Source organism: Centruroides sculpturatus, unplaced genomic scaffold (assembly GCF_000671375.1).
Source record: "Centruroides sculpturatus isolate CEXI.00-Female unplaced genomic scaffold, Cexi_2.0 scaffold848, whole genome shotgun sequence".
In the NCBI taxonomy this organism is placed as follows: Eukaryota; Metazoa; Arthropoda; class Arachnida; order Scorpiones; family Buthidae; genus Centruroides; species Centruroides sculpturatus.
This window is the reverse complement of record NW_019385079.1, coordinates 103,790-120,757: the sequence shown is the minus strand read 5'-3', so window position 1 is coordinate 120,757 and position 16,968 is coordinate 103,790. Positions and strand designations below refer to the sequence as shown.

The window sequence follows — 16,968 nt, the reverse complement described above, 5'->3', positions numbered from 1 at the left end:
CTTAATTCAATCTTAAAAGTTGTTTGAAAATTGACATGTTCTAAAACCAAAACAAATTTTCCTCATAAGAAACAATATGAAATGGATTAATACATTCTCAACACCAAAACAACCTTTTTTTTTTTTACCTTTATATCTGTATTTAATGCATAAAAATGCCTATAAAGGCAATATATTATTATTTTATCTATTCATTCCATATATATGTGTGTGTATTATACTGTGTGGGTGATCAGTTAACAAACAGTTCGGATAACAAACACTTTCACAAAAGATTTTTATGTTTGGACAACGAACACCTCACTGAACAAACATGAGAAGTGACGTAAAATAATGAATACCGATTGGTCTTCCCTTGTCTTCGGGCAACAATTCGAAACTTTTTGGAACACAGGAGATATCAACATTGATGCTCAACCTGGTATATACTGAACAGATAGTATTCCTACAAACTTTTAATCTCCTTGTAATTCCAGCCTTTTATTTTTCTGACAAACAATTCTTTTATAGTATTCGCGAGACTGTCAGGTAGGCACTCATTAAGTTTTGCATCGGTTTTTACTTTCAAAAGGTAAGAGTATAATAGCAAAGATAGAGAGTGGGTAGAAGATGTCTGATATTGCTAGGCAGTATGGCTTGAACAGGTCTACAGCAGGCTGCATTTCAATCTTATCTAAGAAAGATACAGTATAATCAAAAAGACTCAAGCAGATTAAGGAGTAACAAAAATCACATCTATGAGAGTGTGGACCTGATGAATTTTGAGAGAAAATTCATTTTTTGTCTTTTGAAAAATTTTTCCCATTTTTATTACCGGAGAATGATCGCATCTCTCTCTCCGAAGTTGTTTCTTTTCCCAAGGAACTCATGAAATGTGTTGCTGGGAACTAAGAGCAAAAATTCCTGATTGGTGAAAAAGGATAACGTGATTTGGAGGTATAATAGGAGTGACTCAAGGACAAGGGGTTGTTGAGAGTTCGCGAGTGCATCAACCAAGTGCCCTGAAAAAAAAAGGAGAGGTATACTTGTCATCCAGGCTATCAAGGATTTCATACTGTGTTTTTTTGACACCTTCGAACTCCCTGGATTATTATATCCTCCAGTTTTCCATTGGTTTGACCGCCGTCCAAGGAAAAGAAAAATGAACACCTCCCCAACCACTCCAACTGGCCAAAAGTCAGCGATCCAGAAATCCACACAATTAAGTGCATCAAAAGTATCTATACCAACTTGCAGTTTCTTGTAAACTCTCTCTCTCTCTACCATTATTCAACAACATAGAGCTATGTATTTCTTTTTTGTTGAATTAAATCAGTTATTTTAGTTGTTAATTAACCTTGTATCCGAGTGATTCACTTCCGATCCGTCTCTCAATCCTCCGATTGCCTGCGCACATGACCACTCATGCGAATTCCAAATTTGCGGCCATTAAGGTTTCTGTGTCTAACCTAGAAGACATAGTGTTGTCAGTCCTGACAAGGCACTAAAGAGGTGCCGACCCTCTGGTCACACATCTGAGAAATATTGATAAAGGTGATGGTATTCAGGAATTTGCCTATGCTGACGACACAATAGTAATCATGGGAGCTAACTCAAGAAGGCAAATCGAAACGAAAAGCAATCGAGTTCTAGAAACAATATTGGAAAAGGGGAAACAGCTGAAGCTGTTCTTCAACCCCAAGAAGACCAAAGCTATAGTGTTTACTAAAGGTACCACATGTGATTTATACAAACGCATGCCATCAATTAAAATGGATGGACAGGTGATCAAAGTTGAAAAAGAACTAACATATCTGGGGGTGGTCCTTGATCACCGCCTAACGTGCGTGGCTTCCACATGTGACCATAATAAGGACTGCTTGCACCAACATCTTCAATGCCTTAGCTAGGGTGGCCCGCTCTTGTTGGGGCCTTAGCACTGAAGCTATACATTTTATTTATAAAGGTGTTTTTATACCAAAAATGGCTTATGCTGCAGGAACATGGTACACAGCAGCAGAAAAAGGTGTTATTAAACGAAAATTGTTAAGTGCACAAAGGATTGCACTCCTCAGGATTACAAAGGCATTCCGTACAACCTCAACGGATGCACTTTTAGTAATTGCGGGCGAACCACCAATAGATCTAATTATTAAAGAACAAGCACTGAAATACATGTGTAGACAAGGGCTACCAATTACTATAAATGGAATACCATACGATGGTATGCTATACGAACGAAAACCAAGTGCTAAAGCACTACCAAAACCATATGAAAGGGGAGCAATTGGGATTGCCGAAGAGGCCGAAATAGCCGATACCAATGTTTTTACTGATGGTTCAAGAATAGAAGATCGAGTAGGAGCATCCTACACTGTGTTTACACACGGAACAGAAATCCATCAAGGACAATATAGACTAGCAGATCACTGCTCAGTTTTTCAAGCGGAGCTTTTTGCCATATTAATGGCAGTAAAATGGTGCATATCTTCTAGCCTAACTAGCAGTTTTATAATACACACTGACAGCAGAGCAGCCATCCAAGCGATGCAACAATATATTGACACCAGCCAGCTGTCTATAGAAATAAAGACACTTATAAGGGAAAACAAGAGTAACATTAAAGTGAGATGGGTTAAGGCCCATGTAGGAATTATGGGCAATGAGAGGGCGGATGCCCTGGCGAAGGGTGCCATTGAATTCACAGAGATTGCATATGGGAAAATCCCATTGTCTTTCATCAAAAAGCAACTAAGGCAGCAGACCATAGAAGAATGGCAGGAGAGATGGACGTATAGTGAGAAAGGTCGTTACACATACTGGCTGCTACCCAGTATTGAGGAGAGAATAAAAGATCTTAAATGGCTGCCAGTGGATTTTCTGAGGACTCAACTCTACTCCAATCACTGCAACACTAAAGAGTACTTGAATAGAATAGGGAAAGATCAGGAAAGTATTTGTGATTGTGAAGATGACATAGAGAGCCTTGAACATCTACTGACAACATGCATTAAGTATGAAAATGAAAGGATGCAATTACACCTAGTTGCTGCACAGACATTTAATACAGACTGTACAGATCTATACATGCTGATCCGGAATAAGGATATTATCCAAGATCTAAAGAACTTTACGCGAAGTATACTGTCAAAGAGTTGAGGAGCGAGTTGCTCCCACTCTATCAAGCGGCAAGTGGCCGCAATAATTGTAATGGCAAGCTGCATTGCGATTATACATGCTTTACCTATTTCTTTTTATTGTTTAAATTGACTTAATGTAAATTATGATTTATGAATAAAGAAAGCGTTCCCCCTTGTGGTGCTATTTGCGGGACAAGGGTGACTCTGATCCCTGTATAGGGAAATGATGACCATCCAATGAAAAAAACAAAAAAAACATCTGAGAAATAAAGAACATTGAAGAGCTCATAATGAAATCTTAAACTGATCTGACAACAGAATGCCAAGAACTCTTGAATGAAGAACATCAAGAAACTTGGCGAAATATGTTTTCTTCTGAAAAAGAAGATTAATGCTGATATCTGTCTTAAACATTTATTGAAGTGAGAGGATGTCAGGATAATGGTCTTAGAATGGCATCCAAACCAGGTTGAAGTAAATAAGCTTGGGGATCGCTACAATTACAATGCTATTAATTACTTCTGAAAAATCCTGAAAAAGAGAGAAAAGCAATAGACATTAGACAGATTCTTTAACCTTCACAAACAGAAAAAACATGATTAATAAAAATGCAAGACTGTGTATATATGTATTTTTATTGTTGCATATAAATAAATGTAGTAAGAAAGTATATATTTTTTATTTTTTGGTCTCCAAAACGAATTACTCAATTCTCATAAAAACCTGTGATAAATCAATAATTGGTTAACAAACAATTCAGATAGTGAACAAAATCTTGGAACAGATTATGTTCATTAACTGATCACACACTGTATTATTTTTAGTTTTAATTAATTGGCTACCTAGTATAAATATTAATATTATAACATATAATAATATATTAATAAATTTTTGTCATTTAATTTAAGCATATTTAAACATAAATTCTTGAATGCCATTTATATTATATGAATGCCAATTAATGCAGTTTTTATTAATTAATTTGATTTAAATTTAACTGTGGCACATACTGAAAAATGAAAACAAGATGTTTCCTGTATGTGCATTGAAATGTAATTTAAATAAGATCATCAATGATTCATATCAGATGCAAGGCAATCTTGGCACTACTAACTTCTGAATCCTATCGTTGTCCTATCATTGATTGGTCAGGTTTTTTACTTTCTTTAACGTAGCAAGTATAGGAAGTTTACCATCAGCGGCTGGCTCTGCCAAGTAGCTTGATTGGCAATGAAGTTATTGTATCAGCAACTGGAGCAAAAATGAGTTCAAAATTTTGTTTGTAAACTGAATTGTTCAAAAAGCAAGATGTTCAAAACCCAAGATTTGACTGTATTTAGGGGAGTCACTGTTCTACACTATTCTGTGTTAATATAACGAGTGCAAAATGATCAATAGTATAAAACAGATGCAATAAAATAATCTTGTATCTTATTTAATAATTTATTTTTCCACTTCTGTACATCTTGCACTAAAGGATTCCATCAAAGTTATCAAAACTATTGAATACTATATTTTGATTAAAACTTTGATTGTCAGCTTTTTTGGCTGTGATTTTAGCTTTTTTCAAAATCATAGGTTGAAAGCTCTATATATATATCAAAATTAAATGATTACTAGATTAAATTGGCCCAATTTAATCTGGTAATCATTTGGCTTTATATATATAACAATGGAAATATGTTATGAATACCTGAAAAAAGATAGGGGAGAAAACACCTATTAAAAAAATGGAAGGATTGTGTAATCAAAAGATTTGAAACACTTAATATGAATGATATGGTAGTGAAAAGAACAAAGCAGAGATGTATTTTCTGCAGCAAAAATACAAAATAAACTAATAATGCCAAAAAGGAAGATTATGTATGGGATAATGGAATAATAATAATTATTGCAAAATAAATATTTTATTAAAAAGTAAAAAAATTTAATAGATTATCTTTGTTATCCATCTAATATTCTTGAATATGAATTTCACAAGATCATTTCTCATTTAAACCTTCTCTTACACATCTTACAATTTTTTGCTATATTACCTAAAACTTCTATGTTTACTTTTTTTCTTGTTTAGTGTATCTTTAATTTTATTAATCCATTTATATCTCATTCTTCCTATTCTTATCTTTCACTTTCAATTCAAGATCACTATGTTTAAAATTAACTCTCTTGTCTGCAGTTTATAGTCTTTCATAAATTTTGTCTTTTCACATTTAACTATTTCTCCTTCATATGTAAAATGGGACAAAGCTGTTTTAAAGGCAGAGTTTGTTTTACTAATTTCCTTTTTTATTAAAAATAATTTTTAATACAGTTGGAGCTGTAGAATCTTATCAGTTCAGTCTGTTATTTTATCTTCTATAACACCTCTTGCCAAAAACAGTACCTACATAAGGAAACTTACATACCTATTCCAAATGCTACTTGCCCAAGCAAAAAGTAACATTTCTTTAGTATGTTCTATTTTTATAATCTGTGTCAGAGATGATAATTTTCACTTTGAGAGAATATTAAATCATCTTGTAATGTTTTTTTTTATTACTACATAAGGAAAATATATTTAAGGCTAGTTGTTGACATGTAATTTTTAGTTGACCAACTGTTTATTTGCATGAGTACATCTAAGAACTGCATTCACATGCAACAGTTGGCAGTTTATTTAATTTGTATTGTAGCTCAAATGGAATGATTGTGTAACTGTGATATGAACTGTATGTTTAAACATCATGTCCACACTTCCAACTAAACAGTTGGATAACTCAGTTAAATTTTGGTGTTTGTTGTAGTAGTGTGTTGGGATGTCTTCACAAAGAGGTAAGAAGAAGCAAATTTATAATATTTAATATATTTTTTTTAAAATTATGTTGTAAGATATTTTATGAATAAGTCATTTTGTGAATTTGTACAGTATATTTCTATTAACTGACATTTGAGAGCATTATTATTTAATAATGTGCATGTTTGCATATTTTTTTTAGGAATTGAAATTAATGATGACTGGACTGAAAGATTAATTCATGCAGTACAAAGTAAACCTGTCATTCATGACAAAAGTCTGAAAAAACATTTAGACCCAAACATGATTAACTAACTGTGAATAGAAGTTTGTGAGTCAATGTAGATTTGTGGAATGATATGACACAAGAAAAGTGCAAAAAGTAAGATATAAATAATTTTATTGTAAGTCATATTTTTTCATATTTCCATGGAACAGAATCTTTAGGTGATATGAAATATTTTGCAAAATAATCTAAGTTGCTATTCCTTCATGAGAACTGTACATTGGTAGGATTAATATCAGGATCAGAGTTACCACTTTTTGGTTTTAAAACCCAGATCTGGGTTTTTTGACCTTCTCTTGGTTTCGAGGTTGTTTTTTCTAATTTTTATAAAATATGGGTTTTTTAAATTTGATGGTTTTTTTTAATTTTGATTTAAATTTGATGATTTTTAAATTTGAAATTTAAATTTAAAATATGGGTTTTTTAAAATGACTTAAATAATAATAAAAAAATTAGATTTTAGAAACAAAAACAAAAAGCATGGTACTTTATTTGCTAAATTCTGAATCACGTGGAGTTAAAAACACTCAGATACACTTAAGCACCTGCTCAAGCTATGAAATCATATCCCACAATGATTTGCTATCATGACACAAACAGCAACATCTTAACTCCAGCTACTTAATTAAAAACTGGATGGCTTACGTGTATTTTGAAATTAAAATGTATTGCTTTATGCAATAATGTTTGTAGCATTGTGGTTTGAAAATGTATAAAGTAATAATATTTTTTATTCTTAAATATGGGCATGATATATATATGTTGTATATTTTGAAAATGTACAGTACATTGTAAGTTTGTATATGAAGTGGTGTAAGTTTTAGAACAAAAGTTTTAGGAGAATTAAAATGATGGCAGCTAAATGTGTTGCATTTATTCTATTAATTCTTAAATGTGAATAATTAATACAGTATTTAATAAGTGTAACTTACCTACAACACAATGTTAGTATTCTAAATTTTAAGTAATGGACTTATTGAGTCTAATACTGTATATAAATTATCTGTGGCAATTATGGGTTCGGCCAGGCCCACAATGGGGCAGCCGGGTGTTGAGGGATATGTTGGCTTCCATCCCTCACCACCCGGCGCCCATTGTGGGCCTGGTCGAACCCATAATGGGCTTGCTGTAAGAGGCCCTCTTATTGCCCACAGGACAGAAAGAGTTAAAAAAAGAAAAGACTGTGGTGGTAGCAGTTGGCTCAATAATTAGCTATTTTGGGCCAATTTTTTAGTAATAATTGGCTACAAAAGCTAAAAAGTATTGGCAACACTGAAATTGACATAGTTTTAGTCTAGAGGGTTTTGCCACATGTTAATTAAGCAACAAAGAATTTTATATAAGCCAGACTTATATCTCGTTTTGGACTTTGATTTTCATTCAATTAATCACAATAATTTTATATACTTCCAAGTTTTAAACTCATTAGTATCACCTCATTAAATAATTTATAACAACATTTGCAGCTAATACTGGTCAGTTATTTTCAGAGGTAAGAAATCTAGCTCAATTTTTTTTCCAAATTAACTTTTTGCTTTATATATTAGGTTAAACATGAGTGATAATGAAATGCTACCGATACACCAGCAAAAAAAAGCCTGGTATACACCAAAATTTCAAGAAAATTGGCTTCAGAATCCCATGTTTAAAGATTGGCTACGACGTGACAAAACAGACAAAAACTCGCACTTTTGTATTTGTTGTAACACAATGCTGAAAAATGCTAACAAGTCAATGATTGAGACAAATATGAAAAGACCTATGCATAGGAAAGCTTTTGAAGCTGCCAGAGCGAAAACAGTTAAAACAATTGAATGTATATTCAAAAAAAAAAAAGAAACTCTCAGCTAATGAAGAAACTACGAAGGCAGAATTGCTGATAGCAGCATACTTTGCTGAGCATAATGTGCCTTTTTAGCAATGTAGATCATCTCATAGATGTTTGCAGGAAGGCCTTTCCAGATAGTCAAATTGCAAAATCTATTCAGATGAAACATACCAAATTGTCATATTTAATGCAAGATGGCATTGTTTATTATGAAAAACTGAAAATTGAAGACATATGCAAGAAACAAAAATTTTCTATGATAATTGACGAGAGCACCGATATTTCAGTCTCACAAACTTTGGCTATCGCTGTTCATTTCTTTGATCATAAAAGAAATGATGTAAAAGATGTTCTTTTCAACATAGTATTAATGGAAAATGGAACAGCTCAGGGTCTGCAAAACTCTATCAAATCAATTTTTCAAGAAAGAAAGGTACCATTACAAAATATGATCGGTTTGCCAGTGACAACTGCACTGCAATGGTGGGTAACAAAACTGGGCTTCTTAAATTATTGAAGCAAGATTTTCCATCAATTTTTTCTATTGGTTGCATTGCCATTCTTTTGCCCTTTGCAGCAGTCATGCTGTGAAAACATTTCCTTCGTATCTTGAATCATTTCTAAAAAATATAACATCATATTTTGCTCGCAGCAGCAAAAGGCAAAATGATTTTAAAATGATTCAAGAGGTTGTCAACACAAGTCAACATAAAATATCAAAATTATCATAAACAAGATGGCTTTCTCGTGAAAATGTTATCAACATTATTTTAGAACAGTGGGATGCTTTAAAGCTTTATTTTCAATCAGAGATGCAAACAGACAAAATTGATGGTGCCAGAAGTATATATGATATGCTAGTAAACAAAAGAATAAAACATACATTAGTTTTTCTATATTATGTGTTACACAAAGTGAATGTTCTAAATACTGAATTTCAATCAGAATATTTTTGCCTACATGTTTTATATTCCATGATTTCAGCAGAGTATCGTAATATTTTAAGTATGTTTATTAAGGAAGATACTTTGCTAACTACAAATTTGTCTGAAATTGACCCATGCAATGTAAGAAATCACCAAGATGTGAAAAAAATATTTCTTGGTGGAAAAACAATGTCCCTCTTAGAAACTGAGCCTCTGTCAACCATTAGTGTCATGCAATTTAAAGAGGACTGCTTAAAATTTCTTGTTGAACTTTGCAAGCAAATTAAGATGAGATTTTCGTTTTATCCAAATGGCATTATTGCCAAACTGCAAGTGCTAGACCCATTAGTAATGCATGACCTAAGCCGATCACCAAGAGCTCTTGCAAGTTTGGTAGTTCATTTCCCAACATTAATTGTGGAAAACGAACTTAACCAGTTAGATGACGAATGTCAATCATTTCGTTTAGCAAAAGATTTATCATACAATATAATAGTATACCTGAATATTGGTCCTTGTTGCGCAATATACAGGATGGTTTTGGTAACTGTAAATATGCCCTACTATCTCAATTTATGATGCAGCTCACAGTTCTTCCACATTTCTCAGCCAGTGTTGAGAGAATATTTTTGCAAATTAATAACAGTAAGACCAAACAAACTAAGAGGTTAACTGTTGAATTGTCAAAGAACAAGTTGCTTGTTAAATAGCAATTAATAAAAAAAATCTTAGCTGTTCGCTGTATGAACCGGAACCTGAACTAATTAGAGATGCAGTTCAAGGAGTTTGTCACCAAAGGTATAAGAAGTGACAAGAAGAACATAAAGATTGTGCAGAACTGTTAATGGAAGAAGAAACAGAATAACTGTGAAATGACATTAACTACTGCGTAAATTAGATAATAAATGGTTTTTTAAATTTGTATTATAGTGTCTGTAATTATAACAGCATGAATGTACTATGATAAAGTATTTATAATTATATTTTAAATCACGAATTTTTCTGGGTAAATAATTTTGGTTTTTAAACTCCCAATCTGGGTTTTTTCCATCCAGACCAAAGTTTTTCATATGTCACAAGCAGGGCCTGATCACCGCATAGACAAATGAGACAAATGTCTAGGGCCTGAATTTTAGAAGGGCCTGGTCAAACTCTATTTTTAAAAGATTTGTAAATAAGATAGTTTACTTTTCTGTTAGACAACTGTATATAATAAACAAATAAACAAAAATATATTGCTTTTTTATATAGTTATTGTGAATTCTAAAATCTAAAGAAAATGTGTTCTTATGTTTCTTCTTATTGAAAGTAAAACTCCCAATAATTTAGAACTTTTTTTATAGCGATAAGAATAATATTAACTATATCTATATGTCTTCTTAACATCCTGTGAAATAATAGAGGTTGCGGCCGACGTTTTCAATGCAAAAACATGTACGTCGGACGTTTAGCGCCGTTTTCCTAAAGGCCTAGAAGTTTGGCAATGGTGTTTGGGACGTCGAGCATGATTCCACTGACTATCCAAACACCATTGTCAAACTTCTAGGCTTATAGGAAAGCGGTGCTGAACGTCCAACGTACACGTTTTCGCGTTGAAAATGTCAGCTGCAACCTCTCTATTGTTAAATAATTTTGCTTTATTTTTTATTAAGCAGCTGCAGTGTCCGTATGTGATTTAGTAGAAATAATATTAACAAGATTTATTAATTGAAAGAGCCAGGAGGGGGCCCGGTAAGAAGAAAATGTTTAGGGCCCCAAAGTGGCTTAATCTGGCCCTAGTCGCGAGTGGCATCCCTGATTCAGGATAAGGGCACTCATATAAAAGTATCTTCAAAGTTTGTCCCTTCTTTTTCATGGATGTGGTTACAAAGAATGCAACATGTTTTAATGATACTTTCACCTAATTTAATCAATACATTTAAAGGTCTTTGCAATATTCTCCATTTATAAGCCAAAATACCAAATCCAAATTTTACAATTCTCATTCTTCTAGTTCTGTGAGGAATCAATTCCAACCAATTCAATTTTGTTTGGGGATTATTTTTAGTTCATTACTATTTATTTTGGGGCATTTTATTTTGTTAAGGATAGACTACCACACCTCACCTAGGAAAATAAAATTCAAAAAACTAATTTGCCTTACTATGATGACTGTTAGCAGCAACCTATGATGTCATCAAACCCAGAAACAACATCTTGGGGATTTCCACAGGAGTGATCTCCCACCCCAAATTATCATAAAAAACACAACAAAAATTATAAAATTAATTGTAAGGGCAATGACACAAATTAAAAAGGAAGATTACTAGAATTAATGAAATGTTAACAATTAAGTATGTAAATAGGGTTAAGTGGCATAAGCATGTATCACCCCAATCACACTATGAGGAGGAGGTCAAACAAAGAATCAAATGAGGTGATACTAAGGATAGAGCAAGATTGATGAAAGGCTTTCAAGTTCCAGTGACAACATAGAAGTTTCTTGGCGACAGGTGATTTTTATAAGATTTCTTTGTTAATTTTTGATATCTTTTCATATTTTGCTTGTCAGTTTTTGTGGAGATAGTTCTAAGATAGTTATAATTTAATTTGTAAGTCCCTAATTGTCAGGAAAGTTTTGTACATATTCATTTTCGGATTTTGATAAATTATCTTTATTGGGCTGCAATTTGAAAAAATTGTAGACCTATAAATTCCTACTGTTGGCCATCTGTCTTCCCATAATCTCAAGAACAGAGTTAGATAGATGAAAGACAAGATCAGGTATGGAGACCTTAGGGGTAGGCGGTCCCGATTAATTATATACAAACTTCTGAAGCAAACTGGAAGTCATGTTATTTCAATTCAAAATTTTTTCCCTGAAAGCAGTTAATAGGAGACTGGCACAACTCTATTGTTAAAAGAAAAGCATGTTACTACTAATTTGAGGTGGAAACATATATTTTAAATTAAATAAGTTAAAAATATGATTAAAAATTGCAGCTCAACATTGTGACAATGTCACAATAAATAAATGCTTATTATATTTTGCAATTTTTCTCTAACTTTATTACATTATTGTATATATTCAGGCTTTAATTAATAAATATACTTTGTTCATATTATGTATAATAATCATTATTTCAAGTTTTGACTTAATAACAATTTCATTCATATTTATTGCCCATACAAAGTCCAGGTTATGGCATTTTCAAATCCTCATTTATGTAATGCACTGTTAGGATATTATCTGAGCTTTTGATTGAATTAAATAAATAAGATGTTACTGTTCTAGAGAGCCTATAATTGAATATCTTTTTCACTTGAATCAAGGTTAGTTTTCCATAGGGATATAAAAATGTTATGATAAAGGAAATGCTTCATCTCCTACAAAAATATTAGGTTGTTTGGAAAGTAATTTCATTTTTTTTACCACTAGACGGATTAGTCATATTTTTCCTGCCATTTTTATTCTAAACCGTATTATCATTATATATTTTGACAGCTAGCATTTTAAGGCTTATTTATAAAAACTTTTGTTTGATTTTGTACAATTGTTTATTTTTTGTGTCCCATCAAATATGGAAGATCGAAAGCAGCATTTTCGGCATATTTTGCTCTTTTATTACCGAAAAGGTAAGAATGCTGTTCAAGTGAGAAAAAATTGTGTGACGTGTATGGAGAAGATGTATTGACAGAAGGACAGTGCCAAAACTGGTTTACAAAATTTCGTTCTGGCAATTTCAATATTGAAGATGCACCACGTTCTGGATGGCCAGTTGAAGTCAATGAAATAAAATAAAAGGTACTGATTGAAGCAAACTGCCAAATAACAACACTAAGACTGAACTAACTCTCATTGCTGTGTCAATCTTTAAACACCAGATTATGTCCTATTAATAAATTAAGTCCAAGTAGACAATTAAAAATAATATTAGAATTAAAAAGGACAGTAAGGCTTTTACAATTACAATTAACAACACTAAGAGATTAAATTTGTCAAATTGAACTGTTTATGATTACTTGAAACAAATTGGTTTCATTTCAAAGCTTGATATATGAGTTCCACATGTTCTTAAGGAGAGATGCTATCTTTGGTGGGATTTTAAGGAAATTTTTTTTTGGAGCTTTTACCAGACAATTTAACAATTGATTCGAAAGTGTACTGCCATCGAGTAAACAAATTGAGTAATATCATCAAATAGAAAAGGTGGCCAGAATTGGTCAACAAAACAGGTGTAGTGTTTTACCACAATAATGTCAAATTTCACACAAGTTTGGTAACTGGTCAGAAACTGTTATAACTTAGGTGGGACTTGCTATTGCACCAACCATACTTGCCAGATCGAGCACACTCAGATTATTACTTGTTCCGGTCTATACACTTTTTTTTACCTGTAAGACATTTACTTGAAATGACAATGTCAAAAATCACTTGGATCTGTTTTTTGTAAGCAATGATCAAAACTTTTATGAATGTGAAATCATGCTACTACCAGAAATGATGACAACAAATATTTGACCAAAATGGTCGATAAATAATTCAACAAAATATTTATTTATTATAAAACTATTGTGTTTTTTCCATGGAAAAAAAAAAACGCAATTACTTTCCGAACAACCCAATAAATGGCATTAGTATTCCATTATCATTAAGTAGTTGCTGGTTCTGTGCTATAGATAGCTATCCCTTTTAAAGTTTCATCCAAAGTTTGAGCATTGAAATAAATGTGAATCACTAGTAATTCTGTATGATCTGATATCAATTGGAATAAAAAAATAATCTGCGTCTACAATAGCCATAAATATTACTGAACAATAGTTTTTGTAACTAAAGACTAGAAAACCACTGTTAATAAGATTTTGTATTCTAATATGTTTGCCATCTATGGCTCCTAAATAGTTAGTAAAATTGGTTCTGGTAGCAAATGTATCAACTATTTTCCATCATATATCTTCACTTCTTTCTGACATACATGTCAGTTTTAAACATATCCATAATTTGTCATGTGTGTCTTACTATTGTCCATATAGATGTAATTCCAATCAGATATTCATGATTCAGTGAACAGAAACCATTTCTAGTTGCCAAATATCTGTGAATAAAGTGGTTAAAATATTAAGCTATTTTAGTTTTAATTACACTTTCAATTTTAAAACTGTGTTATAATATTCAATGCAAAATCATTATTTAATGTTTCACAAATTTTTTCCATGTAAATATATGTCATATTTTATTTCTTTATTTTTTTTCACAGTTAAAGAAATTCAACATTGATGAAACTTAAGGATATGTCTTAGAAGAGAATTGAATAAACAACAAAAAAGGCAAACTGCACCAAGCTCCTAGCAAACATAAAAAAATATCTATTTCAATCAGTTCTTGCTTTTGCTGCCAAGTCTAGTGGACTGGGAGACAGTCAGTGAAACAAGTACACTGCACATGGACAAAGATGTTTCTGACAATGAAGATACTGAGCTTAATGAATCAGCTTCTACCCAGCCACAGTGTACTCCAGCAAAGAAACAGAAAAAATTATCTTAAGAAGAATCATTATTAAGTATATTAAAGGAAAAAAGAACTGAGGCGATTGATGAGGATAAATTGTTTCTGCTTTCTATAGTGCCATCATTTAAAAAACTGAAGAATGACCAAAAACTTGAAGCATAAATGGAATTTTTATCAATAATTAGATGACTCAAATAACTCCTGAGTTATCTATTGCTGCAATTCCAGCTAATCTACTTTTACAAGGATATCATAATTATAATTTGCAGCAAAGCATTGGCAATTATTTTCAGCAAATCATTGACATCCTCGCTTTCAAATTTTAGCAATGCAATGTTCTTTTATTACATCTATTTCTAGTGATAAATCATAAAATAGATTTCTATGGTCAAAATTCTTTTTATCTATCTTAGTTTAAGCAGAATTATTTTTCATGTTACTTTATTTTAAAATGTACATTTTTAATAAAAGTAAATTTTTATTAAAAATATAATACTTATTTTCTTACTTAAATATAACTGAAGTCTTTCTTCTGGAGGGATGGAAATTTTCTATATGGTATTTTGGTATGCCACTGAAAGTCCTACCAACTGCAAAAGCTCATCAGAGCTACTCACACTCATTCTGTAATGATTGAAATCTTTGTGGAATGCACTAATAATAATTCTTGATACAGTTTGTAAAATTGCCATTTTATCAAATGTTGAACAGTAAGTGGATGCATTCAGCATTTTTCCCCCATTTTATTTTTCTTCTTCAAATCTTAGAGCACACATATAAGCCGTCTTTTCAAAATCCAAATGAAACTGAGTTAAAGTATGAGATAGTTCAGTTGCATATATGTGCATATTGCAGACAGCTGACTGTCTGATTGCAGTAGTGAAAGTGTAATGACAATCAGCTGATCAATCAGCCAGTCAACTAAAACTTGCATGTCAGTGCCTAGCCTAATGCATGAGAAAATTTGCTTTATAATTGAAGTGAAATAGGAAATTATTCATGTTATTTTTTGTTTATGTTAGATCCTTTTCTGTTCAGAGAATAATAAAAGGAACCATCTAGAAAAAACTAGGATCTGTTAAGATTAAGAATTAAATCTGAATTCATTGATGTCAGCATAAAATAACTGGATAATGCTGTTAGCTTTATCCGGTTATTATGATAATGCTAACATTATTAACTAATAACAAGATTATGCTAATATAACTTACAGCATTACCACCTAAACAGTTATAGATGAACTGTATTTCCATCATATGAATTTGGAGTCAATTCTTCCCTCCTCCTTCCTGGATGATCTCTATTATTATTCTCTGAATATATTATTTATTAAAATTTATACAGAGTGGAACATAAACACTTGACAGTTTTTAGAAAATCTTTAAGCCCATGTGTTTCATCACAAACAGATTTTATTGCTACAAAAAGATGCACAATGTAACATGATTTAACATAGTGCCTCAGTTATAACGTCTATGAGGTGGCCACCATGATTTTTCAACCATTATTCCATTTTGGTTGAAAATGAACCCATTACCTGGTGGAGGATGTTCTGTGGAATGTCATGAATCATGCACTGAATCTTCTTCCTGCCACTTCCTAACTCACAACAACATAGTGTTTATTAAGAGGGAATGTTGTGTGTTTAACCATAACTCTCAACAAGTACTGTGACAGAGTCAGTTTTTATGAATGCTTCCATTATAGCAGTATGCTCCTGTACAGACTAGCACTCCAAGGTCACTGAATTCAAGAAGTGTTGCAGCTAGAATATACTAATGCCTCTAGTGCCACCTTGTGTTAAACTTTGTAATCAAATAAAAACTATTGAGTGTTTATGCCTCATCTTGTACTCAATTCTTTTAAAGGAAAATTTTATTACTGTTAACAATTGGTGCATATGGTCAACAAAATTATGATAACATTGATCCTTAATAACTGGATTTATCGATTCTCTCTTTCAATTAGTGTTGCCACCTTTTCAAAATTGCTGACCTGGAAGGGAGGTCAGGTTTGTTCGAACAGAAGTTCCTGACGCATGAGCAATGTCATTTTACAATGCAAAGAATAACGTGCATGCAAATCAGTTACAGTGTACAGATAATTTAGCTCTATTTAAGACATGTACGATCGTACATAAAAAAAAGGTCGACAGGTTGCTGTGCGCCACACTGTAAGGAACCAAGTCCGAGCATTATTTTTATTTACTTTTATTTTTGTTTTTATTATATTTTTTGTTTGGGGCTTATGTTTTGTTAGGACGAAGGTTTCCTCACCATTCACCTTAGAAACTTAAAAATAGAAGAGAAACCAACTCACCAACGAGAGAAAAGCGCCGTAGAAAAAAGTGAGTCCTCACCAAGAAAAGGGGGGAGAAAACCCCACAAGCACAACTTAAATTCGCTAAACCTTAAAAGAATAAAACATCCCGAAAATTGTAAAAAAGAATACTGTAAAAGGTTAGCAAGTATTGTCGGAAAATAGGCTGCCAGACAAATAGAAAAAGTTTATTGTTAGCAAATAAGTATGTAAATGAGGGGAGTGATTG

General features: G+C 32.2%; 2 protein-coding genes and 1 pseudogene across 2 annotated transcripts in view; 2 read left to right on the top strand and 1 right to left on the bottom strand.

The window, feature by feature from the left end:
- Window positions 1-16,968, bottom strand: part of LOC111634346 (zinc finger and BTB domain-containing protein 14-like) — a 44,607-nt gene that overhangs the window by 11,328 nt on the left and 16,311 nt on the right. The window lies entirely within an intron of this gene.
- On the top strand, window positions 1,859-3,366 carry LOC111634345. Its single transcript, XM_023379099.1, has one exon. The coding sequence runs from the start codon at window positions 1,963-1,965 to the stop codon at window positions 3,136-3,138; it is 1,176 nt and encodes a 391-aa protein (XP_023234867.1). The 5' UTR covers window positions 1,859-1,962; the 3' UTR covers window positions 3,139-3,366.
- On the top strand, window positions 5,915-9,511 carry LOC111634330 (annotated as a pseudogene).